The 24,799-nt window shown below is 39.0% G+C and overlaps 1 protein-coding gene across 5 annotated transcripts in view; it reads left to right on the plus strand.

The window, feature by feature from the left end:
• Nucleotides 1–24,799, plus strand: part of LOC149222225 (PHAF1 protein At3g51130-like) — a 214,099-nt gene that overhangs the window by 117,369 nt on the left and 71,931 nt on the right. For all 5 annotated transcript variants that reach the window (XM_089385316.1, XM_089385315.1, XM_089385318.1 and 2 more), the window contains 3 exons: nucleotides 17,995–18,108; nucleotides 18,227–18,326; nucleotides 18,524–18,597. In XM_089385316.1, the coding sequence (XP_089241442.1) occupies nucleotides 17,995–18,108; nucleotides 18,227–18,326; nucleotides 18,524–18,597 (288 nt within the window). The remainder of the gene's footprint in view (nucleotides 1–17,994; nucleotides 18,109–18,226; nucleotides 18,327–18,523; nucleotides 18,598–24,799) is intronic.

Raw genomic sequence — 24,799 nt, forward strand, 5'->3', positions numbered from 1 at the left:
CAACTTACGCCATTTCACTGGCTTCTTCCTCAAGACCCAACTTAGTCTCTGGCTTTCCTCAAGTATTCTCCTTAATGCATCGAGTTGTTCTTTTAACTCTGCAATCTCTTTGTCAATTTCCTTTTGACTCATCCTCTTGCCATTTGCCTTGGCATCCTCTTTCTTCATCTTTCTTCTATTGTGGTCTTCCTCAGAACCGTTGTTATGACTATCAGTGGCCATTTTCTTTTTCTCTATCTTCATGAGCTCCTTACTCACTTACTATGAGTTGCATTAAAGCTTCTGCAACAACAAGTCCTCCTTGTTGCAACTTACCTCACCAAGCTTTCCTCTGTACTTGGTCTTTTGGCAAGCCCTTGGTTCTCTATCTCTGGAACCTCCTTTGAGCACTTCTCTCTGCTTCTAGGCTTCAACTCTTCTGCATCTCCTAAGAACACAACTGTTCTCTTTTATTTCAATCACAATGAAATACTTGGTTTTGACCACCTCTTCTTTCACTTAGAAAGTCTTACCAGCTTCTTCATCCCTTAGCAATTCTACCCACATCCTATGTGGAATTGCCTTTGTGATCTGCAACAATCCCTTTGCAGTAACAAGTCTCCTTCTTGCTACATATGCCTCACTAAGCTTCTCTCCTTTGAGCTCAGTATTTTAGCATCTCTCTGGTTCTTTCTTTTGGAACCAATTGAGCACTCCTTGCTCTAGATTGTTGCAACCTTCATACCTTCTTATGCTGTCACCTGCATATCAATGTATAAACACACCTTCTCAAATCAAAACAGAACACATCACCTCGCCTTCAAGATCTCAGCATGATCTTGTTTCACCATTCCACCTGTACCTTGAATGGATTGTCCTTTGTTTCTTGCATCTGCAAGTTCTGCTACACATCACCTATGTTTGCCTACTTTCTGTCAAATTAGAATCTGATCCTTCCTTGTCTGCATAAACATCTTTGACACATAACTTTGTTCTCAATTCCTTCACATAGAATTTCTTTGTTCTGTTTTAACACCAATTGTTTTAGTTACAATTCTGCTCTGATACCAAATGATGTAGGGTTACCCCCGCTCACACCCACAATATGCATCTAAAATGCATAAGTATATTTGTCCCAAGAATTTTAAATCTCTAAGGAGTCAAATCTTCAATTACTAAGGTTTTAGGCCTCCTCTAATAGTCTCATGTGGAATGATTTATAGACTAACAAAGTCTAATCATTAATACGCCTTTTCCTTTATATCAGAACTCAATCACCCTGCTTAAACCTTCATTAACCTTTTATTAAACCTTAAGCTGCATATATACCAAACTCCACTTTATAACTATGGTAGACAATGGACTTACCACATAAACCTTCTTTATCGTGCTATATTTCTATTATAATCTGTTTATAATAGAAATAACCACAAACACACAATAACTTACCTTTCCGCCTTTAGCACGGGTTTGCACTTTTCCCAATGTACCCTATATTGCCATAGCAATCGGCATCCTCCGCGAAATACATTACACATGAATTCCTTCGCTTTCTCTGATATGTGTTTACACACAACCTTCCGAATTTCAAATGTATAAAAGTTGCACCTCAATACTTTAGCAGGTCCGCTCCATCGCTCATCACATTACTTCTTTGCCGATACAACTCCATTTAACATTTGTGATGTGAATTAATCTCCGCCGTTGATCTTCCGCCATTAGATCGACGGGTGATATCCTTCCCGTCCTCCGCCGTGGATCTGCACTCAACGGATCCAACAGTCCACGATGACTTCGGGTGAACAAGTAGTACGGGGAATACCTGCATGGTATGGCGGTTTTCCTCTCTCCTCGGTTTCTACGTGTCGCTCAGCTAGTGGAATCGGGTGCCTTCCTTGAAATACAGCTTACAGATTTTACCTCGCCTGAAATACCACTTCCAGTTGCGAAACCATGCTCTTCGCAAGTTAACTCATGCGCTCTTCCACCATGTGATTTAATCCTGACCGTTGATCATCCAAATCCAACGGATACTGTGCGCTGATACTTCGTTTCGCCGCTCTTCCTTTTTACTTATGTTTTACACTGGTTTTCAGTGTTTGCTGTGGTTCTCGGGTTTTCTTCAGGGTTTCAACCTTCCGCTTCTGCTGCTCAACTCTTCATTCCTGAGCTTAACTCCTTTGCAAATTTTCACTTCGCTACCCCTCCAAAACTTACTCTGATCCTTCAGCTAGATTCAAAGATCCCTTATGATTCCTCTGAATCATTCTTTCCTTTGTGTATTTCTTCAGAACTCTGCCTGCAACCTTCTGTTACAGAACCTACGAATTCATAACTTACATGTAATTCATTCATTAAGTACTCGTTTCAGACATTTACACAGTTAGGAATTAAACCTCTGTATATATAAGTATAAACAAATGATTACATATCGAGACTTTCTGTCTCTCATAGACCTGATCTTCAATATCAGTGGCCTCCTCCTCTTTTCCTTTGCCCGTAGGCTTACATTTATACCAAAAAGGTTCCGTTGAACTAATTCTGGTTCAAATCCTAAATCTATTGAACTGACTCCTAAATGTCCTCTATGCCCACTTCTAATTTCAATTAATTCCTAAGAACTCTCTATAGTTCCTTGAATCATGAAACTACCTTTAGAGTTATAATTGACTTCTAACTCTCTTGTCATTATTAACCACTCATGTTTTCCTTTATTCAAGAACATTTACAAACATCCTCACACATCTAATTAATCCCTATTCTAATCACTTAAAAGCTTAAATATTACATTAATTTGAGACTTAGGAATCCAACTACCTTAAAACACATGACCCCCTATGTCTACTAAAATGCAATGATTTTCTCTTGGGTTGAATGCTTCTGCATCATCCCATGCAAATTCATGGGTTGTTGGACAAAAATGTTTGTGGGAGGGTGTCCCCCTTCTGAGGGAGGTGGGCGTTTAGACATCCCCCTTTTCCCCATGTGTTTCCCCGAAAGTGGGATGTGAATAAATGTTTCCTTAGGCATCCCCCCATCCTTGAAGCATGGGAAACATGGCCTGGGGGGGGGTGCTCCTCACCTTGGGGAAACATACCCGTGGAAAACTGAAATCAAGTGCCCTTAGGTTTATAACAATTTTTATTTCATATCTAGAAGATTACAAGATGAGAATAGAAATGATAGCTTGAATTGTGTATTTATCAGTGTTGCAAAAGTCAAACTCAGAACTAAATCAGAGAGGGTTTGAAAATTGAAAAAGTCGTAAAAGTTAGGAGAAAATTGAAAAAATCGCCAAAAACTCCACAAAATTAAAAAAGTACAAAAATATTCATTTTTTATTTTTTTTAGCATCTAAAGTATCCACGACATCAGATAAATGCATTGCCACATAAATATGAAAGGAAAGCTTTTATATAAGATGTATAAGAAGTTTAGTGCTACATCACATATCAATAGTGGATCAAGTCCTAAACACTGTGTCCTGACTTTGTCTCAAGAGTCAAAATATCAACAAAAAATATAATAAATGTATAACATCATCACGGGTCATCTATATGTCATAAACTAATCAGTCACTGAGTTCCTCTGCCCCTTTTATGGAAATAGAGAATGACTTTTGCTCTAGAGGAAGAAGGCCTTGCTTTTGGGGCTAGAAATGGACTTTGATGTCCTCTAGAAGCAAAAATAGGAGGTCGTCTCTATCCCCTGCTGTTGCCCATGCTAGATGGTATCACCTCCTCCTGCTCTTTCTCTGCCTCCTTTCTTCCCCTACTGTTCTTTTTCCTCCTCCTCCTCTACGTCTCTCTCCCCTGCAACTGCTACCTCCTCTAATGCCTCTGGATCCAGCTCTAACCAATCATGGATCGAGTCCATGATAGGCCTCTTAGTCTCAACCCTCCTGCAATGGTGATGTCACTCCTGCAGCAGTGGTGTCAATATGGTCCAATGAGATGGATTCCACACTAGGGGTTTTCTGAAGTTGACTCACACACAATTGGAGATTGTAGTAGATGTAGACCATGTCATTGAGGCATTGGGACTGTAACTTGTATCAGGGTCATAGATTGTAAATTAGTACTTAGAAAATTTAAATATTAAAAATAATAATTATAATTTATAATGAGTTCAAAAATTTAATTCAATTTTTTTTAACGTGTTGCGCTTTTTGGTGTGTATTTTGTCAAATACACTCTAATTGCGCTCACATCCAGAGTAATTGTATGTTTGCCTGAGCACTCAAATGGAAAGCTTTTGGAGATGGGGTACTTTGCCATCATAGCTTGTCCACCAAGCATCTACAAGTTAAAAGAATAAGGAAACATAACAAAAAACATTGAACTTTTAAACTTGAAGCAAAATATGAAGAGACAAGGAATTATGAAATTTGAAACATATTGAAGCATACTTGGCATTTTGGTCTTTGCATCCTTAATAGCTATGCCAAAACCAAATGTGCCACCTTCCATCCTATATATTTCCATTTCTTTAGAAATATCTTCACGTTCTTTCTCAAATGGCACCATTCTCTTAACACAAGTGAGGAATCCATCCGTCACCTCGACATCAAATCTGAAACCATAGGAGTAAGAAAATGCTGGGTTGAGGTAGATCCCTGCAACATTAATGGGGCAATGAAGGGTACTGTTTCATTGCTCATCAATCACTCTCCACAACAACTGTTGTTTCTCAAACTTGTCATCCCCCTTATTTTCATAATAGGGACGAATGACTTCCTTGGCCCTATCCATGGCCTCATACAAGTAGCCCATTGTGGGCTTGTCTCCATCAACCAACTGAAGAACCCTTACCAAAGGTTTGGAAATGGCACACACCTCCTCACTCTTGCCCAAAAGCTTTGATGATATGAAATTATTTTGCACATGACCTCTCCCTCCGGTTTGCGACTGACAGATAAAGCATGCTACTCCTGTGCAAGAAACATAGGCTACACATCCCACATAGAATTCAACAAATACTAAAAAGATATGAAACTAGTGGCAAATCGTGTAATGGGAGGGCACACCAACTCATTATTGTTGGTGAATCTTCTCATCAAGCTAAGCACAAATGCATGATTATATATAAATTTTGTTATGCTCTTTGATGATTCAACAATATCCCTCACCAAAAGGAATCGTCCCTATATCCTCCAACATGAAGTCAATACAATGTGCAACACAAGGTGTCCAAAACAAGTCAGGATACGCAACCTGCCAATAGCAACATAATTTGCAATGTTTTTTGTTATGATTTAGACAACATTTTGTGGACCTACCTCTTGGATGAAAGTGTCCAACAACTCACATAATAAATGTTCATCTTTAATCAGTGTAGATGCATCAATATATTTCATGGACATTGTCCCTGTGGGATAAATAACCAAGAAGTTAAGAAGGGTCCTACCCTTCAGATCAGTCCAACCATCTGACATCACAATGCATAAAGTGTATTCCCGTGATGCCTTAAACTCCAATATAGCAGTCCAATAAACTTTTTCATATTGAAGAATAGGCCTTCTCAACTTCACATAAGTAGGGGCTTTGTACCCTAGGCCAACAACAACAACAACATCAAACATAGCTTGGTCGGATGGATTGGTATTGGCAATGTTGAAAGGAACATCACTCCATAGAAGACACTTACTGACCAACTTGTCAGCTTCTTCCTTTACCCTTTTTAAAGTGTCGATTTGATCCTAGGTCGTGCACCAAGTGTGGATCTAGGAACAAAATAAGATGAGATAGCTGAGGGGTTGTGCCATGTGGATGTGGAAAGTGATACTGAAGAAGCACTCTCATTTCCCCTGTAAAATTTCAAACAAAAAAACTTCCCAATTGATCACAAATTTCTGAGTTTTTCAGTGACTATTTCAGCTAAATTTTTCGTCAAACATGTCGCATGCACACTATTGTAGGTGCCGTCTTATGATTTCAAATTCAGAGAACACACAGTGAAAAATGGACATCCCGATGCATTCCAAAAGAGTTCAATCTGATACATTCTTTACTCAGAAATTTACATACAGCTGATACATATAATTTTGGTCCACAAACTCAACATAATTTCATAGGGAAATAGATTCTGGAAGCACATAGTTTCTTGGTATTTAATAGCGGAAAGATGTACTAGGGAAATAGAATGGATAGAACCTGGTAATAGGCTCAGCTCAACAATCTCTTCCCTTTTTCCTTGGGTTCAGCGTTTACACTCCAGAAATGCCACTCAGTCTTGGTCTCTGTACCAGCACACAGACCCAAAACTATTATTACGGCAGTATGTGTATGCACAGGAAAGAATTTGCCTTCTTAGTGTCACTTCCAGCACTCATGGTCAATACAGGAGCAAGAAATCGGACCCTTGGTAAGCTGACCTGGGCACATTTAACTCAGAACTCGGTCCCTTCGTTCCACAACAGATTCAGCTTTCCTTGTTAAAATTGGCAACTAGGGCCAAATTCCATGTGGGTGATATTATTAATGGAAGCTGATATTTTTCTTGGATCCCTCTTATCGAGAGGTGTAGGATTGATCTAAAGATCATCCGATTCCGATAAGTATTCATGGAGATATGAATTTATTTGTGTTATGGGACAATTCGTCAAAGTCGGCCAGCAACCAAAGAAACTCCACATGTGCTCAATGTTTTAGTATAAATAGAGGTGCCTTGAAAATCATTTGGACACACACACTTGGGATCTCTTCCTCTCTACTTGTCTTTGGGTTTTGGTAGGAGGAGAGATCCTAAGGGATAACGCTGCCCTAATGAAGAAGGCTCTATGCAGTCCTAGGAGGAGACACCTCTACGCAGTCAAGAAGGGTTCTATACGCTGTCTTAATGGAGATAAGATGCCCTAGCCGCAGTCCAATCTAGGAGCTCAAGTTGTTGTTCAAGTGTGCCCTAATCAGCTGTCAAGGAAGGGCTAATTCTGCTCTATACACAGTCCTAATCAGAGGTAGATCTTGCCTTACCTTAGCCGCAGTAAGGAAGAGTCTTAGCCGCAGGCAAGGGAGAGATTTGGCCGCAGTTAAAGGAGAGCTCTAGCAGCGTTAAGGAGGAGATATATCCACAGTCTTAAAGGTGCCCTAGCCGCAGTCTAAGGAGGCCTAACGAGCAGCAAGTAAAGGCCCTAATCCACAGTCCAATCAAGGATACCTAGCTGCTGTTTTATCTACAATACGCAGCCCTAATCAACAGCACAAGGCCTATGTGTGCTGTAGGTGACAGCATGGAAATATATGTGCTGTAGGTGACAACATGTTAAATAAAACGGTTACAAGGCATGAGTTAAGGACTGGGAATTCGTTGTCATAAAGAAGAAGCAGTGCATTGTAGAAGTTTGCTCTCTAGGCCGAGTTTGTTGGGCAGTAGGCCTAGTCTAGGAGTGCAAGATCAGAACCTTAATCTGAGTTCTGGATGGATAGTTTATGTGGGCAACTATCTTCAGTATGACTGTGTTGTATGTTATCTAGTGAACACATGACAATGACATCTTCAGTTTGATGTATGGCATGTCAGATATATATACATGCTGTAGTAAATGGAGGATAGTCTTGTGGAAGGCAGAGACAACCTTCCCTTAGAGGACAATTGCAGACAAATTTGGGCAGACATTGTGATTGTTAGTTGACTGCACTTTGGGTTTGTTGAAGGAGTCTAGCTGCTCTGCTAGGCTGTAAGCCATAGCAAGCAGCTAAGACTGGTGAGTGTAAATGATTGCAACATATTGAATGCAGTGATGGATGAGAGCAACTTAGTGATTGGGAGAAGCACAATGACAGGTGCAACAGTATGAAGTGTACAACATGGTCATTAGGTCCAGCACTGTGATGATGGGTGCAGCATGGTGCAACACGGTGAGGTGTAGCATGATGATGAGATGCAACATGATGATAGGTGAAGGAGTCACCTTGGAGAATTAGTTGAAGCAGCTTGTCTTCAACTGATCTCATGTATCATCTTCTTAGAGATGATCTATGCTCTTATCTAGATAAGTGAAAGTGTTGACTTTTGTTGTAAATGTATTATCTCTCTCTCTCTGCTGAACTATTGAAGAACATATAAGAAGAATTGATCAAGGGTTTCTCCACATTGGGGTTTGTCCCTGGCTAGCGCCACATCTTGTGTCCTCTTGTCTTGGCTTGTCTTCTATGATTTATGTTTATGTTCTATCTACAGTTTACTTTAATGCTGATGTGATTGCTAATCTGGAAAAGATATTGAGCTAACTGTGAAAGTTGAAATAAATTGGTCTAAGCATAGAACATACCTAAACTTAACATGGTATCAGAGCTGAGGTGAAGACAATGCCCAAGCAAGAGTGAAAGAGCAATCATCGAAGCTAGTTGGAAAGGACAAAAGGATCAATGGATTCCTCATCCCTCTTCAAATTCACCAAGGGTGAAGATGAAGCAGAGAATATTATCAGAATGGCGCAGTGGAAGCTTATGATTGCCTACCTAAAGATCACTTTAATGGGAAGTCCGGATCTAAGGGTGGAAGGAAAGGCATATGCCTTGCTTGCAATAAGTTCGGCCATTTTGCGAAGGAATGTCCGAATGGCAAGGACACATCTCTTGATAAAGATAACAATCATTCCAGGGACATCTTCAATGATCGAAGGAATGATAGGTAATGCAGGTCATCAAGGAAACGACCGACTCTTCAAGAAACCAAGGAACCTTAGGTATGAAGAATCAAATGTTGTTTCTGATAAGATAAAGAAGCGTTATCTTGTACTGGCCCTCTCCTTCAGACTCTTTGGGAATCTGGCTTATTGATTGTAGTGCTTCAAGGCACTTCATCGGATAGAAGGGTGCTCTCTCTAATTTGGTAGAGATGGAAACAATCGTGGGATTATACTTGGAGTTGATGCCACCTATCCCGGAAAGGGTGTAGGGAATGTTACCCCTCAATTGAATGAGGGTAACTCGATTCATTTACAGAATCTCTTTTATGTACCTGATCACAAGAAGAACCTGGTGTCCATTTCGGCAATGGAAGTCAAAGGTTTCAGGGTGGCATTCATCGATAGAAAGAAATAGAATTTTCTAAGATGCTTTTTCTCATGGGTTCAGGGTTGGCAATTTGTATCAAGTTGCAGGATGGTCCATTGGGGATCATGTCAATTGACATATCTCATCTATAACACCGGAGGTCTACTTATGGGGCCCTACCTGATGTGAGTTAGATGGTGACAGGGATGCCTGAATTCAAGAAGAGCATGAAGGTACATGTTTGAGATGTACCAAATGAAAATCTTACAAAGGGACCATTCCCCTTGTGTAGTAGGTCCACAGGTTTGGAACAACCTGAGGGGTTTGAGATTCATGATCGGGAATCTCATGTATGCAGGTAGAAGAAAGCCCTCTATGGCTTGAAGAAAAACACCCCGGGCGTAGTATGAGAGGATTGATAGCTGTCTGATGAAGCTGGATTCACTAGGAGTGAAGCCGATCCAAACCATGCTTGAAGGTTGTGGATGATAGACCTCTCATACCAGTACCTTCTGAGGATGACTTATTTCTGACAGGAGTAGACCCTCTCATTTGCAGAAGTAAGAGGGAGTTGGATTCCAGATGTGGAATGGTAAAATGCAAGCACGTGACTACCTCGAGGATCTTAACTTTCAGAAGTTATATGGTAGTGATGCCGAACCAGATTTGGGAAATTCCTCTGAGTTTCATAAACTCATTCGTGTTGATGTTCTTGGTGAACTTTCGTCTGGACATATGATTTGTAGTTAGTATGATGAGCTCATACATGGTTGATCCTCATTGGATTGGTGCCAAGAATCTTCTGAGATATCTTCGGGGCACAATCTCTCATGAACTGAGATACACTGTCGGAAATGTGAAGCTGCATGATTATTCGAATACTAACTAGGCAGGCAGTGTGGAGGATCGCAAGAGCACTTCTGAGTGTTGGTTCTCTTTGGATTCTGCTTTGATATCATGGATAAGTAGGAAGCATACGTTAGTTGCTATAAGCACCGCCGAGATCGAATATATAACTACGAGTATGATCTCGTATGAAGCTGCCTAGTTGTGGAAGCTCTTCAATGCGCTGATCTGTTTGTATACATGATGGATACCACCGTGATCCACTATGACCACTAGGGGGGGTTCGATTGTTGAGGAATCCTATATTCGATGATTACGCCAGTAGATAGACATCAGATACTACCTTATCTGGGATATGGTACGCCGATGAGCGAGGGGGCTCCATCACATTGAGACTGATGTACAGGTCACAGACATTTTGTCAAAGCCCCGGGAAAGGTCAAATCTGTGACTTTCCCGAACGACTTAGAGTCGTTGAGAGACCTTCTTATAAGGGTCCTGCATGTTGCATGCATTGAGCTCTAGGGGGCTTGGGGTACTTATTGGAGCAACACACGACCATAGGGCGACTCGCCCTCCCCTAATGGTGTGTTGTGTACAGGGTGAATGGCTCAGCCTTCCCTTGTGATACCCTGAGGCGACTTAGGGACCGGATGATTAGTTCTCCTATCGAGGCATCCTACCCATGAAATCTGGGACTCATGGAAAGTACCTCTCATCTGATCAATGCGCAGGGAAATGGGGTTAGGGACCATAGTAGCACTATCGATGGACGCATCGTTGTATCTACCGTACTCCCTATGCTAGGATGACCTCCATTGATATGGGATCAGAATGAGTGGTTCGAGACACTCTCTTGTGATATTGATCTGGGTTCAATGAAACTGACTTCGGGTCAATAGGAGTGGTATGACACACTCTCTTCATATGGAACTGACTTCGGGTCAGTAGAGAATGGTATGAGACATTCTCGATCAATTCTTCTTCTTCATGGTTCAGCAGAGCAGAGCAGAGCAGAGGTCAACAGAGCAGAGCAGTGCAGGGCATTGATGGTAGAGATAGTACAGTCGAACATATGGATCAGTGGATGGTGTTCTCCCTAGTTGAGAGGGAGTGTTAAAATTGCCAATTAGGGCCAAACTTCATGTGGGTCATCTTATTAATGGTAGCTAATATTTTTTCTTGGATCCCTCTCATTGAGTGGTGTAGGATTGGTCTAAAGATCATCCGATTCTGATAAGTATTCACGGAGATATGAATTTATTTGTGTTATGGGACAATTCATCAAGGTCAGCCAATGACCAAATAAACCCCACATGTGCTCAATGTTTTAGTATAAATAGAGGTGCCTTGAAAGTCATTTGGACACACACACTTGGGATCTCTTCCTCTCTACTTGTCTTTGGGGTTTGGTATGAAGAGAGATGCTAAGGGATAACGCTGCCCTAGTGAAGAAGGCTCTACACAGTCCTAGGAGGATACACCTCTACGCAGTCAAGAAGGGTTCTATACGCTGTCTTAATGGAGATAAGATGCGCTAGCCGCAGTCCAATCTAGGAGATCAAGCTGTTGTTCAAGTGTGCCATAATCAGCTGTCAAGGAAGTGCTAATGCTGCCCTATACACAATCCAAATGAGAGGTAGATCTTGTCTGATCTTAGTCGCAATAAGGAAGAGTCTTAGCCATAGGGAAGGGAGAGATTTGGCCACAGTTAAAGGAGAGCTCTAGCAGTGTTAAGGAGGAGATATATCCACAGTCTTAAAGGTGCCCTAGCCACAGTCTAAGGAGGCCTAACAAGTAGCAAGTAAAGTTCCTAATCCACAGTCCAATCAAGGATACCTAGTTGCTGTTTTATCTACAATACACAACCCTAATCAACAACACAAGGCCTATGTGTGTTGTCGGTGACAACATGGAAATATATGTGCTGTAGGTGACAGCATGTTAAATAAAACAGTTACAAGGCATGAGTTAAGGACTGGGAATTCGCTGTCATAAAGAAGAAGCAGTGCATTGTAGAAGTCTTCTCTCTAGGCTGAGTTTGTTGGGCAGTAGGCCTAGTCTAGGAGTGCAAGATCAGATCCTTAATCTGAGTTTTGGATGGATAGTTTATGTGGGCAACTATCTTCAGTATGACTGTGTTGTATGTTATCTAGTGAACACATGACAGTGACATCTTCAGTCTGATGTATGGCATGTCAGATATGTATACATGCTGTAATAAATGGAGGACAGTGTTGTGGAAGGTAGAGACAACCTTCCCTTAGAGGACAATTGCAGACAAATCTGGGCAGACATTGTGACTGTTAGTTGACTGCACTTTGGGTTTGTTGAAGGAGTCTAGCTGCTCTGTTAGGCTGTAAGCCATAGCAAGCAGCTAAGACTGGTGAGTGTAAATCATTGCAACATATTGGATGCAGTGATGGATGCAGCATTGGGTGTAGATCAATGATGAGAGCAACTCAGTGATTGGGAGCAGCACAGTGACAGGTGCAGTAATATGAAGTGTACAACGTGGTCATTAGGTCTAACACTGTGATGATGGGTGCAACACGGTGTGGTGCAGCATGATGACGAGATGCAACACGATGATAGGTGAAGGAGTCACCTTGGAGAATCAAAGCAGCTTGTCTTCAGCTGATCTCATGTATCATCTTCTTAGAGATGATCTATGCTCTTATCTAGATAAGTCAAAGTGTTGACTTCTGTTGTAAATGTACTATCTCTCTCTTTGCTGAATTATTGAAGAACATATAAGAAGAATTGATCAAGGGTTCTCCACATTGGGGTTTGTCCTTGGCTAGCGCCACATCTTGTGTCCTCTTGTCTTGGCTTGTCTTCTGCGATTTATGTTTATGTTCTATCTGCAGTTTACTTTAATGTTGATGTGATTGCTAATCTGGAAAATATATTGAGCTAATTGTGAAAATTGAAATAAATTGCTCTAAGCATAAAACGTACCTAAACTTAACATTCCTCAACAGTGTTTTGAGCCAGTGTTAGTGGGTACAAACTCGTCCTTCTAGTGGCAGAAATACGACCTGGGGAGTGAGGGCCTTCCAACAACAAATCAAGGGATTTGATTCCCTTTGTTCTCAAGAATTCATGGCCCAACTATGAGACTATTTGGCATAAAGAAGGAAAGGACTCAAACTCCTTAAATATATCAGAAAATATAATCATTGGTGCAAGCAATTCATTCCCTTGAAGTCCATAAATTGTCTCCTCATTTATCCTTCAAACTTGTCCTCCATTTCAGATTGGCTCAAGTGGCAGAAAGAGAGGAATGAGTTTTTCTCCTGTTGTGACTTAGATTCAGGCTTGGGCTCTGTTGAGTCTTGAAAATGTCATTCATTTCCATTACACTTTCACTATTATGTCCATTATATCACCTCCATTTCACCTCCATTTCACTACTATGTCACCACATTCATCTCACTTTCATTATCATTGGGCCACATTTATGTTTTTCCAAATGAATTTGTGGTTAAAAATTAGAAAATAATGTGCATATGCTTATACCTAACAAATGGGTTGAGATTGTTGACATGTGTAGGTTGAAAGGAGGCTTCTAGAAGACTCTTATGTGGCACTCTAAGGCCAAATTCGAATTTGAGTGGAAAGAATCATGAGATCATGAAGACGTGTGTCTTATCAGTTCCTATTTTGATTAGGACTCTAGAGGTAGAGGGAGAAATTCATGGACTCTCATAATGAGATGGCTTCTCATCTTTTTGTATAAATAGGAGATCTCTCTCCTTCATTTGTTAGTTCTTAGTTCTTAAGTCTTTTAGCTTGTGAGTTATTTAGCTTGGAGTTTGTAGTTTTTCCTTGATGGCTTTTGAAAGCTTTTGAAAGCTTTGGGGTACTTTGTGATTTTGAAGAATTTGAATAAAGCTTTGATGTTCTCAACATGGAAGGAGATGTGAAGTAGATGTCATGGAGCATATTAGAATGTAAGGTAGAGTAGATTTCATTTTGTAAATTTTGCTTTGATTTCATTATGTCATTTGATTGCTTTCAAGTTTGATAGATTAGATTTTTCATTCATGCCATTTTAATTCATGCAAGTGTGTTCAACCGATTGATTGTAGATTAGTAATGCACATAGCTTTTTAATGACTAATGACATGATGGAATCATCTTGTCTTTTTGCTGATTTATTTTCTGAGTTCTAATTCCAGAATTGTTATTTCTTTCAGTTTTGTTTTGTTCATTTACTTTTCTGCAAGATAGATATTAGACTACTCATGTCATTTTCAGTTACCTCCTATAGCCAGAGCGACTCAAATGATGAGGGATTGAAGTATGAATGCGTAGTTTGATATTAGTTTCTTTTTTTGCAAGTTAGTTATTGAATTGCTCATGTCATTTTCAGTTACCTCCTATAGCCAGAGCGACTCAAATGGTGAGGGATTGAAGTATGAATGCGTAGTTTGATATTAGTTTATTTTTCTGCAAGTTAATTATTGAATTGCTCATGTCATTTTCAGTTACCTCCTATAGCCAGAGCGAGTCGAATGGTGAGGGATTGAAGTATGAATGTGTAGTTTAATATTAGTTTCATTTTATGCAAATTAGATATCAAATTGCTCAATTTGTTTATGATTACCTCCTATAGCCAGAGCGAGTCGAATGGTGAGGGGTCAGAATATGAGTTGATGTAATATGGTTTAGTTTACTTTGCTTACAGTTTTTGAATTGCTTTAAGTTCAGTTTTCTTTTTATACAACAACAATGATACTGGGTTTCATAGTCACTAGCTCATTGATTGGTTGTTGCATTCTATTTTGATTGAAGTAGCTGCATATTTACACTTTTGTTTAAGTACTAATTCCATCAATAACATGTTTTGAGATCTTTTGAAGTGATAAGTTTTGGAAGTTACCATTAGGGACATAGGCTTTGTCTTGAAATATCTATCCATACTTGTCCTTTAAAAATATTCTTAAGACCTTAGAATAGGATTTCTATTTGCATTAGACACTTTAGGAAACCAACAAAAACAAAACCCCAAAACAAAATAAAATCTATAAAACAACGAAGTAAGAAAAAGGTTAACTAAGCACATATGGTGCACCACACTTTATCAGTTTACGATACCCGGATTGATAATTTATGTAGAGCAATTTAAGACATTAAATTGACTAGACAGGCTCCCACAATTTTCCCTTCAACCTAAAAGGTGATAAATTGGAAACCATGAATCAGAGATTCAATTGATAAAACTTCTCCTCAATGAAATCTTTAGATAATATTTTTCTACTTTGAATTCCGACAATGAAATTTGAGTGACTTCACTCTCAAATCTAACTAGGGTGTCTAGTTTCAACACCAAAGTCAGGTATGGTGTCTAGGGTTCCAAAACCCTAAGCTTCTCCTTCAAACTCTCCAAGAGCTCTTTTCTTCAAAAACTCAAATGCACGAATAAGGAGGGATCCCCTCATTTCCCTTTTATAACTCACTTACCTTTTCCCTCCAATTAAATATTTAAAAGCACTTTTCCTTTCTTTATTTAATAAAATGACTTTTATAAACTAATTAAAGTCACTTTTAATGCCAGAAAATGCTTAGTGACCACCCAAAACGCCTTTTCATCATCCTTGTAGATCTTTTCACCCTGATTCCAACGAGCTATTACACTAAGGTGTTTCTCCAAGTAATCAACCCGAAACAACACCTTAAACGTAATTAATTAAAATATGCTTGTTAATAATGTTGTTTTACGAAAATCATCGGAATGCAACAAAACCAAAAGCGAACTGCGCGGAATTGATGCCGATGATGAAATAAGGTAAGTGATCCCAGTCGGACCAGTAAAACTCCTTTAAAACCCTTTGGGCCCAGCAATGGAGTAATCCTGCTCCTATGACCATGCCGTCACAAGCTCTAGAAAACCTCCTCCTAACCACCTCACTAGGTAATCCAAAATTTGGGGACGTTACATGCCCCCACTCCTCCCCCTACAATTTGAGTTTTTACCGCCACCTTGTTGTCTTTGGCACCATCTTGATTCTTTATCATGCAGCGATTTAGTGGCCTTTCAAATGATTTTTGGAGTTGCATCTGGGAAAAGTTTTATATTTTGCCCCAGATGGAATGACGCCCATTGACACATGGTTGCTACATAACTTGAAAGTCAAATATTGTCTGTTGACCCCCCAAGTACAACATCGGGTTCACCATATTCCCACAAAGGGTCCAACTGCATCGACATTTTGTTTGAACTTGGATTTGAACCTAGGGCACAAAAAAATTTGAAAAAAAAAATTAAAATCTCCCCATCACATAAGAATCAAGATATATACTAAAATTTAAAAGATTAAAAAAATCAAATTGTAAATTTAAATGCCTCCTCTCACTCACAGTTCACTGAAGTTAACACACTCAGATTTGTTCGAGCATTTTGTAACATGTGTTTCAGGCTAGTATTGAGCATCAACTGACAAACTCATAAATGTACAATGCACAAGATCACAACAAAAAACAAGGGCTCAAGAAACATGTGAACAATCCATGCTAAAGAATAATAAGGACCATGCTGCCAGCAGCCCAACTCTAGTGACAGCAACTGAAGTCTGAAACATGTTGATTCAAAGTAGTGGCAATCTAAAAATTGAATTGATAGATGGATCTAAACCGTTTGCGGGTTTAGGGTAACTGGTTAGCTTGACGGGGTTATCTTGACGGTTATTGGATATGTAACAGCCACAAGATTAATCTCAGTCAATCGTTCACCATATATATTGCAAAAATCAACAGCAGTATGGACCATCCTAGAGAGAATCCATTCCTGCAAATCGGCGGTTGCTGTCACTCACATTGAGCAGTGGACAAAATTGAAATCCACGCCACAAAATCAATAAGATCTCCTCCTCGGCAGTGACAAACTCCTCTCTCCACAAGGTCGAATTGTTGAGCATTGAGTGCAAAATGACTCAAAAAATCGGATTTTCCCTAACTTATATGTGGCCTGGAAAAGACACGATTTTTTGGATCGAATTGTGATAAAATCACAATTTTTTGAAAGTTGAAAAACTCTCAAAAAAATTGGCCTATAACATTGGCGAGTTGAAAAACTTGCGATTTGCTGATTTTATCAGGATGTTATTGGGAGGTTGGCAATAGAGGTATTTATGTACAACTCAAGTGAGGCGTTCCTTCAATAGAAGGTTATTGGTCCACAAAAGAAAGGAACACACTGCAGGAGGATTTTTGAGCCTACATTATCATGTTTGACTAGGTCAACATTAAACATATCTAGTAATACAATAAGAAAAATAAAAATGGCCTTTAGCCATAACTACAAGTATATATTGATACATATTAACGGGCTATAGGCATATGTTCAGAGTACACCAATAATTCCAAAATATTAGGATCTTGCTTTACATCACAATCAATAATACCTGCCTGTCAATGTGGTTGTAAGATTGATATTTTTGTTAATTGAGGATTCATTTATAAATCAGTCGGACTTCTAAACTTTTGTTTATGCTCATTCACTTCTCTTCACTGGATATTTTTGCCTTGCTTACTGTTAATTAAACTGTCAATTTTGAAACATAGTTTGCACATTCAATCTTTCTCATAGAGATTTTGGCAGATTGGGCACCTCTTTGGTTAGATTGTTCTTTTAATTCGTTGATAGATATCAATCAGCCTAATCTTTTCTTTGTAATCTGTGAGTAATGTTTGTGAAGTCCTTTAAGGAATCTATATCCTTTCTGTATACTACTCCCTTTGCTGTTATCATTAGCGTAGATCCAGTAGATGTGTTTTTAACTTGCTTTTAATGTGTATATTGCTTCAAATCTTTCATCCTACTGCAATTGCTATGTTGTTCCCTTCCAGCTTCTTTTATGCAAGATTAGAAAATTTCATTTCATTTTTTTTCTCTATTTATTTGGGAGTCATCTGTAGTCATTTCATATAATTTTTAAGGTGTTGTGATTTGGTTTTACTTGTTTTTATCCATTTTATTGAGTTATAGGTTTATTATTCATGTTTTTATGTGATTCAATTCCCGCAACCATTACTACGTGCATGTGTGACAAAATTTTCTGTTCCATACAAACAAGTTTCTGTTTCAATTTGGTTGGGAGATGGTGACATGCTTTTTTCTATAGCTATAAGGCTTGCCTATTAATCCAGATATGATTTGTTGAAGCAGGTTGACCAAATGGTGATTCATAATGCTTCAGATACGAGTCCAAGGACAACGTTATGTGGGGACTATTTCTATAATTACTTTACACGTGGATTAGATATATTATTTGATTCTCAGGTATTTTCAAGTAGTGAGGATCGTTAAAGTTGCAGTTGGATTTGACTGATGCATACATAGCTAGTTTTATTTCCGTTGTGTATGCTATCTGTTAAGATAGTCTTTGATTATCATGCAGACACACAAAATCAAGAAATTTGTATTGCATACAAATTTTCCTGGCCATGCAGATTTCAACTCATATATCAAATGTAACTTTGTGATCCATTGTCCACGTTGTAAGTTTTGGGGACCTTTTCTCCTGTATTTCATTATGCATTTTTAACTATGAATGAAACTTTGGTAAATATTCTTTTGGAAATGTTACAGATTTCAACAATGTGCTTTAATAAGTTGGTGAAGGCATTTTGGTATTTTATATCTAATTTTTCATTTTCATTTCTATTTAACTTTTATCATTATCATATTGGTTCAGCTGACACAGAAGAGGATGAAGCAAACACATATGAGAAGTGTATTACACCTAATACAAAGTGGGATCAAGTTCAGGTACTAACAAAAGCTTTTCAAGGCACATGTGGGCCATAAGTATAAATATCTGGATTTTAGAAACTTTATTTTTCATTGAATGTTTCAAAATATTGTTGTACAGTGTACTTGCTATGATGGAAGCAAAAGCACATCATTGTGTGGTTCCTCTCATTTTAGCATTGATTTTCTTTTAATATTTTTTTGTCATAAGAATACTAGTATGTAGTTAATAGATTGGATGATTTCTTAGAGGTATTATATCACATGTTCTCTGTTACATTGCATTTTGCAGTACAAATGAGCTTATGAAATTATGGAACTGAAATAAAAACGTAAATCAAATTTAAGAAATTTAGAGTTTCTCTTTCTGTCTCCCCTTTTGACGATGCACATTAAAACTGTTAACTTTAAATGAGGAGAAAAATGGCAATATCTTAGGAGAACCCATGTCTACATGGTCTTCTAGGGTTTCCAATACCTATCTTGTATACTAGTTCTAGAGGATGAACTAAATCTCCTTTTTTTATGGTAGTCTTGGTCACAACACTTTCATCATTGTTATTTATGTACTATTTTTACAGTCCCTTCAACCTTTAGTGGTTACTACCGGATATTAACAAATATTTCATTTAATTTTATTTTAAAGCTTCAAGTAGTATGTTCATTATACAATGCATAGACATTTCTAAATATCAGTAATTAATGGAATCATGTTAAATCTCAATGAAAACAGTTTAGATTATCACTGCTTATTGCATCAAGGGCAATGCTGCATTTTCTCTCCAGGTGGTTGTTACAATGGCTTCTTTTACCCTTGTTCTGATTTTCATCCTTGGCTTCTTGTTCTGGCTTTTGTGTTTAGAAATGCATTGCTATAGGCGAATGACAATATGTGAAACTCTAATGTTTCTCAATGTAGCAAATTTAAATTGTCATATCTGAAATAGGATTTGTGAATTGTGCAATCCTTTGTTTCATTGGAAGCAAAATAGACCCTGTAAGTCCACGTATTTTTCGTTGAGAGCTCCTTAGTTTTCTTAATGATGCCATCGTAATATATTTCATTTTAGATAAAACATCTGTGAAACTCTAATGATGTGCAATGTAGCAAATTTAAACTGATATATGAAGCGGGATTTGTGAATTGTGCAATCCTTTGCTTCGTTGGAAGCAAAATAGGTCCTGTAAGTCCATCCCATATTTTTCCTTTAGAGCCCCTTTGTTTTCTTAATGATTCCATCATCTTATATTTCAGTTTAAATGAAGCATTGTTGAATTCCTTCTGTGTGAGTTTTTAGAAAGCTTTGAAATAACATGTTAAAAATCCATATACTACCAAGTAAGAGAAGATGCTAAGAGCTCCTTGAAGAGATGGCTTCTAAATTGTATGTTTCAATGTCAGTTTTGCAAATTGCTAGTTTTCTTCATAATCGTGATTATTGATGGAATGGAGCAAAGAATACCTTATGGGTCGCTATTCATATGTTGCAAGTGCTGCATGATTACAAAGAATGAAATAGTTGGAAGAGTGAACATTTTTAATGGTTGAGGAGGCTTAGCATCTATAACTGATCTCCTCATTATATTTCAGTTTAATGTGGTTTCCATCATCATCACCATGAATTGAAATAGCTCCATGGTGTTAATAGCAATGTTGCACGAAGTGGGGACGTTTTTTGGAAGCGGGGACACGGAAGCATCATTTACCAAAAATATAGGAAGTGAAGTGTCTTAGAAGCGTCTAATATATATATTTATATTTTTTTGCGTTTATATTAAAAAAACATCCCAAATACCAAATTAGTTGTAGAAGACATGAAAACATGCATATTTTCACATAAATCAAGATAGATATGGCATCCATGATTCCATTGTACATCAATGATTAATTATTCGAGCATCATCCATATAGATTCTAGCAATTACAAACATACATCAATTTACTTAAGCATATTATAAAACATTTAGAAGATAAAATCATCAAACATTCAAGTAACTTATCTAGCAAGTGAGCAACTGTCAACATTAGTCATGTCCAAAATTCAAATAATAATGTTTACAAAATAGGCCACTTGGCCACCACCAAGACTCAAGTACACACTGAACTAGTAAGAATAGGACAAAAAAGTTCAAATTCACAACAAGCCTACAAGTCTAAACTATGACAAAAGTAGTAAACTGTGAATATATCTACTAATCTCTCCTCCGTCCACCACAAACAAAACGTGAGCCTCCACGTGCTGGAAATGAGGAAGATGGTGGCTCTGGAAGTTGTGGTAGTGACTGTGGAACTGATGAAGATGAAGCCCCTGCAGCTGGTGTTGAAGCATGGAACCTGGAAACCAAGGGATCGGGTGGGCGTGGCATCTCAACTCGATCATCGTCATCCTGGATAAGATCATCCTCCAATTGCTCTAATCGCAACATTCCATCCTCCAAATTGGGCTCCTTTGGATTTCTGTCCCAAACCTTAAGGTCTTTATTATTCTTTGCATCATCACAATAATGGGACAACAATCACAAGTCATAGTGAACATAAACCACACTCTCTGCCTGGTCTAAATTTAACCAGTTCCTTTTAACATTGTAGATGAAAGAATAAGAGCTCCAACACCTCTTTGCAGAAGAAGTGTTTACCACCTATGATAGCACCTGCAATGCCAAAGTTTGGTAGAAGTGGAGTAGCACCTTGTTAAAATTGGCAACTAGGGCCAAACTCCATATGGGTCACCTTATTTATGGCAACTAATATTTTTCTTGGATTCCTCTCTCCGTGAGGTGTAGGATTTATCTAAAGATCATCCGATTCTAACATGTATAAATGGAGATATGAATTTATTTATATTCTTGACAATTTGTCAAGCTTGGCCAACAAGCAAAACAATCATTTTCGCCCTCAACTTAACCTCAACTTTGCATATAAAAGGAGGAGACATCATGGCATTATTTCATCATTTCATCCTCACATCCTTCTCTCTCCTCTCTTGTTTGGGTACACATTTATGGAGCAGCGTCTCTCACACGTGCGAAAGGAAGGAGACTGTTTTCTGTTTAGGCCTGCGTTGACCGAGTTTGACCGAAGCTATAGGAAGGTTATTTGGACAAGGTTGACCAACGTTGACTCTTCTTTGAGTGCGGATTGGGTAGTTCTGGATAGCCTCCTTGACCTTGCGTTGACCAACATTGACCAGCGTTGACTGTGCTAGGGCTGGTCGCAGGCTTGACTGCTGTTGACCAAAGTTTGACTGGGATTTTCAGATTGTTTTAGGCTGATACTTCTTGCTATTGGAGGTCAAGTTGACCGAGCTTTGACCAAGCTTGATTGGAGGTCAAATTTGACCTGTTTGACCAAGTTTGACTTTGCTGGTTAGGGTTTGTTGTTGCTGTCATTATGATCAAATATCAGTTTTGTACTATCTCTCTCTGTTGAAATATTGAAGATTATAAGAAGAATTGATCAAGGGTTTCCCCACATGGGGGTTTGTCCCTGGCTAGTGCCACATCTTGTGTCCTCTTGTCTTAGCTTGTCTTCTACTGTTTATGTTCTATATGCATTTTATTATCATGTTGATGTGATTGCTAAACTGGAAATTGATATTGGGCTAACAAGAAATTGAAGTAAATTGCTCTTAAGCATAGAACATACCAAAAATTAACATGGTATCAGAGCTGAGGTGAAGACAAAGCCCAAGCAAGAGTGAAAGAGAAATCATCGAAGACAGTTGGAAAGGGAAAAAGGCTCAATGGGTTCCTTATCCCACTTCCCGGCTGAAGACAAGCTCCGTGAAAAGTCTGACTATCATGGATGGAAGATGTCTCTTGATCTGACATTGGAAGAACAAGAAGCGTTGGATTATGTAAAGGGAAAAATCCCTGAGCCTCCATCAAATGCACTCGCTGCTACAAAGAACAAGTACACCAAGGCGAAGAAGATTATCATAGATTCCATTCACAAGCATTTGGTGGCCTACATCTCCGATTTGAACACCTCCAAGGAGATCTCCGACAAATTGGTAAGCATGTTCAAGGTTAGTGATGCAAATCAAATTTTGTTCCTCAAAAATAAGTTGAAGGATATTAAGAAGGGCAAGGACGAGGATATTCAATCCTACTTCTTAAGGATCACCGAGATCAAGAATGATCTTCTATCGATTGGAGAAGTCATTCCTGACAGGGAACTTACTATCACTACCCTTGGAGGGCTCCCACCCGAGTGGTATATATTTAGAACCACTATTTTTAATAACGATTGAATTTTGGAATTTGAAGAATTGATGTTAAGATGCATTCAAGAAGAAACAAGAATGGTGGAGCAAGAAATGCCTTCTAATAGAGGCAACCCCACTGCTTTCTCTGCTCATGCCAAAAGGAGAAATAATGCAGGTGTAATGGTCGTTTTAATGGAAACCCCGGATCTAAGGGTGGAAGGAAGGGCAGATGCTTTGTTTGCAATAAGTTTGGCCACAATGCGAGGGAGTGTCCAAATAAAAGGGACACATCACATGATGATGATCACAATCACTCCAGGGGCAACTTCAACAACAACAATCAAAGGAATGGCAAGTTCAATGGCAAAGGAAAAAGGAATGCAGGACATCATGGAAATGGCCAACCCTCCAAGAAAGTAAGGAACTCCAGGTATGAAGAATCAAATGTTGTTAACAATAAGCAAAATGAGCATTATCTTATATCGGACCTTTCCACTACCTCTCCTCCGAACACTCTGGGGAATTGGCTTATTGATAGTGGTGCCTCAAGGCACTTCATTGGATATAAGGAAGCTCTCTCTAATTTGATAGAGAAGGAGACAAACTTGGAGATTATTCTTGGAGACAATGCCACCTATCCCGTAAAGGGTGTAGGGAATGTTACTCTTCACTTGAATCAGGGTAACACGATTCATTTACAAGAAGCTCTATATGTGCCTGATCTCAAGAAGAACCTGGTGTCCATTTCGGCAATGGAAGACGAAGGTTACAAGGTGGCATTCATCGATGGAAATGTACGTGTTTGGAAAAGGAATTTTAAAGTTGCTTTTACTCTTGGGTTCTGGGTTGACACTTTGTATCAAGTTGGAGGAAGTCCATTAGGGGCCATGTCTTGTGACACATCTCTACAATCTGAACTATGGCACCGAAGTTTTTCCCACCTTCATTATAAGGCCCTACTCGATGTGAGACAGATGGTGACAGGGATGCCCAAGTTCAAAGTAGAGCATGAAGGTATATGTCTGGGATGTGTCTAGGGAAAAATTACAAGGGGACCATTCCCCTCTACTAATAGCAAGACCACATATATTGCAGTTGGTCCACTCCGACATATCTGGTATGATGCCCATAAACGATTTGGGAGGATATTTATATTATCTCACTTTTACAGTTGATTATTCTTGCAAGACTTGGATCTACTTCTTGAAAAAGAAGGATGAAGTGTTCACCTGGTTCTGTCACTTCAAAGCCATGATCAAAAATCAAGATATTGAGGATTGATAATGGGACCGAGTATGAATCCAATGAATTTCATGACTATTGTAGAGAAGCTGGCATTAAGAGGGAGCCCACAATACCATACACTCCTGAGCAGAATGGTGTCGCTGAAAGGAAGAACCGTACTATTATGGAAGTTGTTCATGCCATGCTTCATGATCAGAGGCTTTCGAAGTTTCTATGGGTTGAAGCTGCAAATACCGTCGTGTATGTTAAAAACCGATGCCCTCATCAAGCATTGGACTCCAAAACTCTCGAAGAAATGTTCACTGGTAAGAAACCCGATGTCTCTCATTTTAGAATTTTTGGAAGTCCCGTATGCTTTCATGTGCTGAAAGAGAAAATAAGAAAATTGGGTGCATCAGGGAAGAGAGGAATCTTCATGGGCTATAGCAAAAATTCTAAGGGCTATAGAATTTATGTGGCTGGTCAAAGGGAAGTTGAGATAAGTCATGATGTCACATTTGACGAAGATATGGCTCTTAGCAAGGTTGACAACCTTTTTATACTAAGGAAGGATAAAGAAGCTGACATCAGAAAGCAGGGTGAAAAAGAAGATGAAACGATGCCGGATGTTGATGAACCTATGGATCCTATTGATTCTCCTCCTCCAAGAAGAGGCCCTCATGGCTTAGGGAGACTCTCAAAGATGTCGAGAGACATATTGCACCAAGAGGGACTTTCCGTGAAAGCAAGAAGCCGACCAGGTATTAAGGATACTTGACTATTATGAG

The sequence above is a fragment of the Pinus tabuliformis genome, chromosome Q (genome assembly GCF_031772625.1).
Source record: "Pinus tabuliformis cultivar Carrire ecotype Pingquan chromosome Q, CPIR1, whole genome shotgun sequence".
Classification (NCBI taxonomy): domain Eukaryota; kingdom Viridiplantae; phylum Streptophyta; class Pinopsida; order Pinales; family Pinaceae; genus Pinus; species Pinus tabuliformis.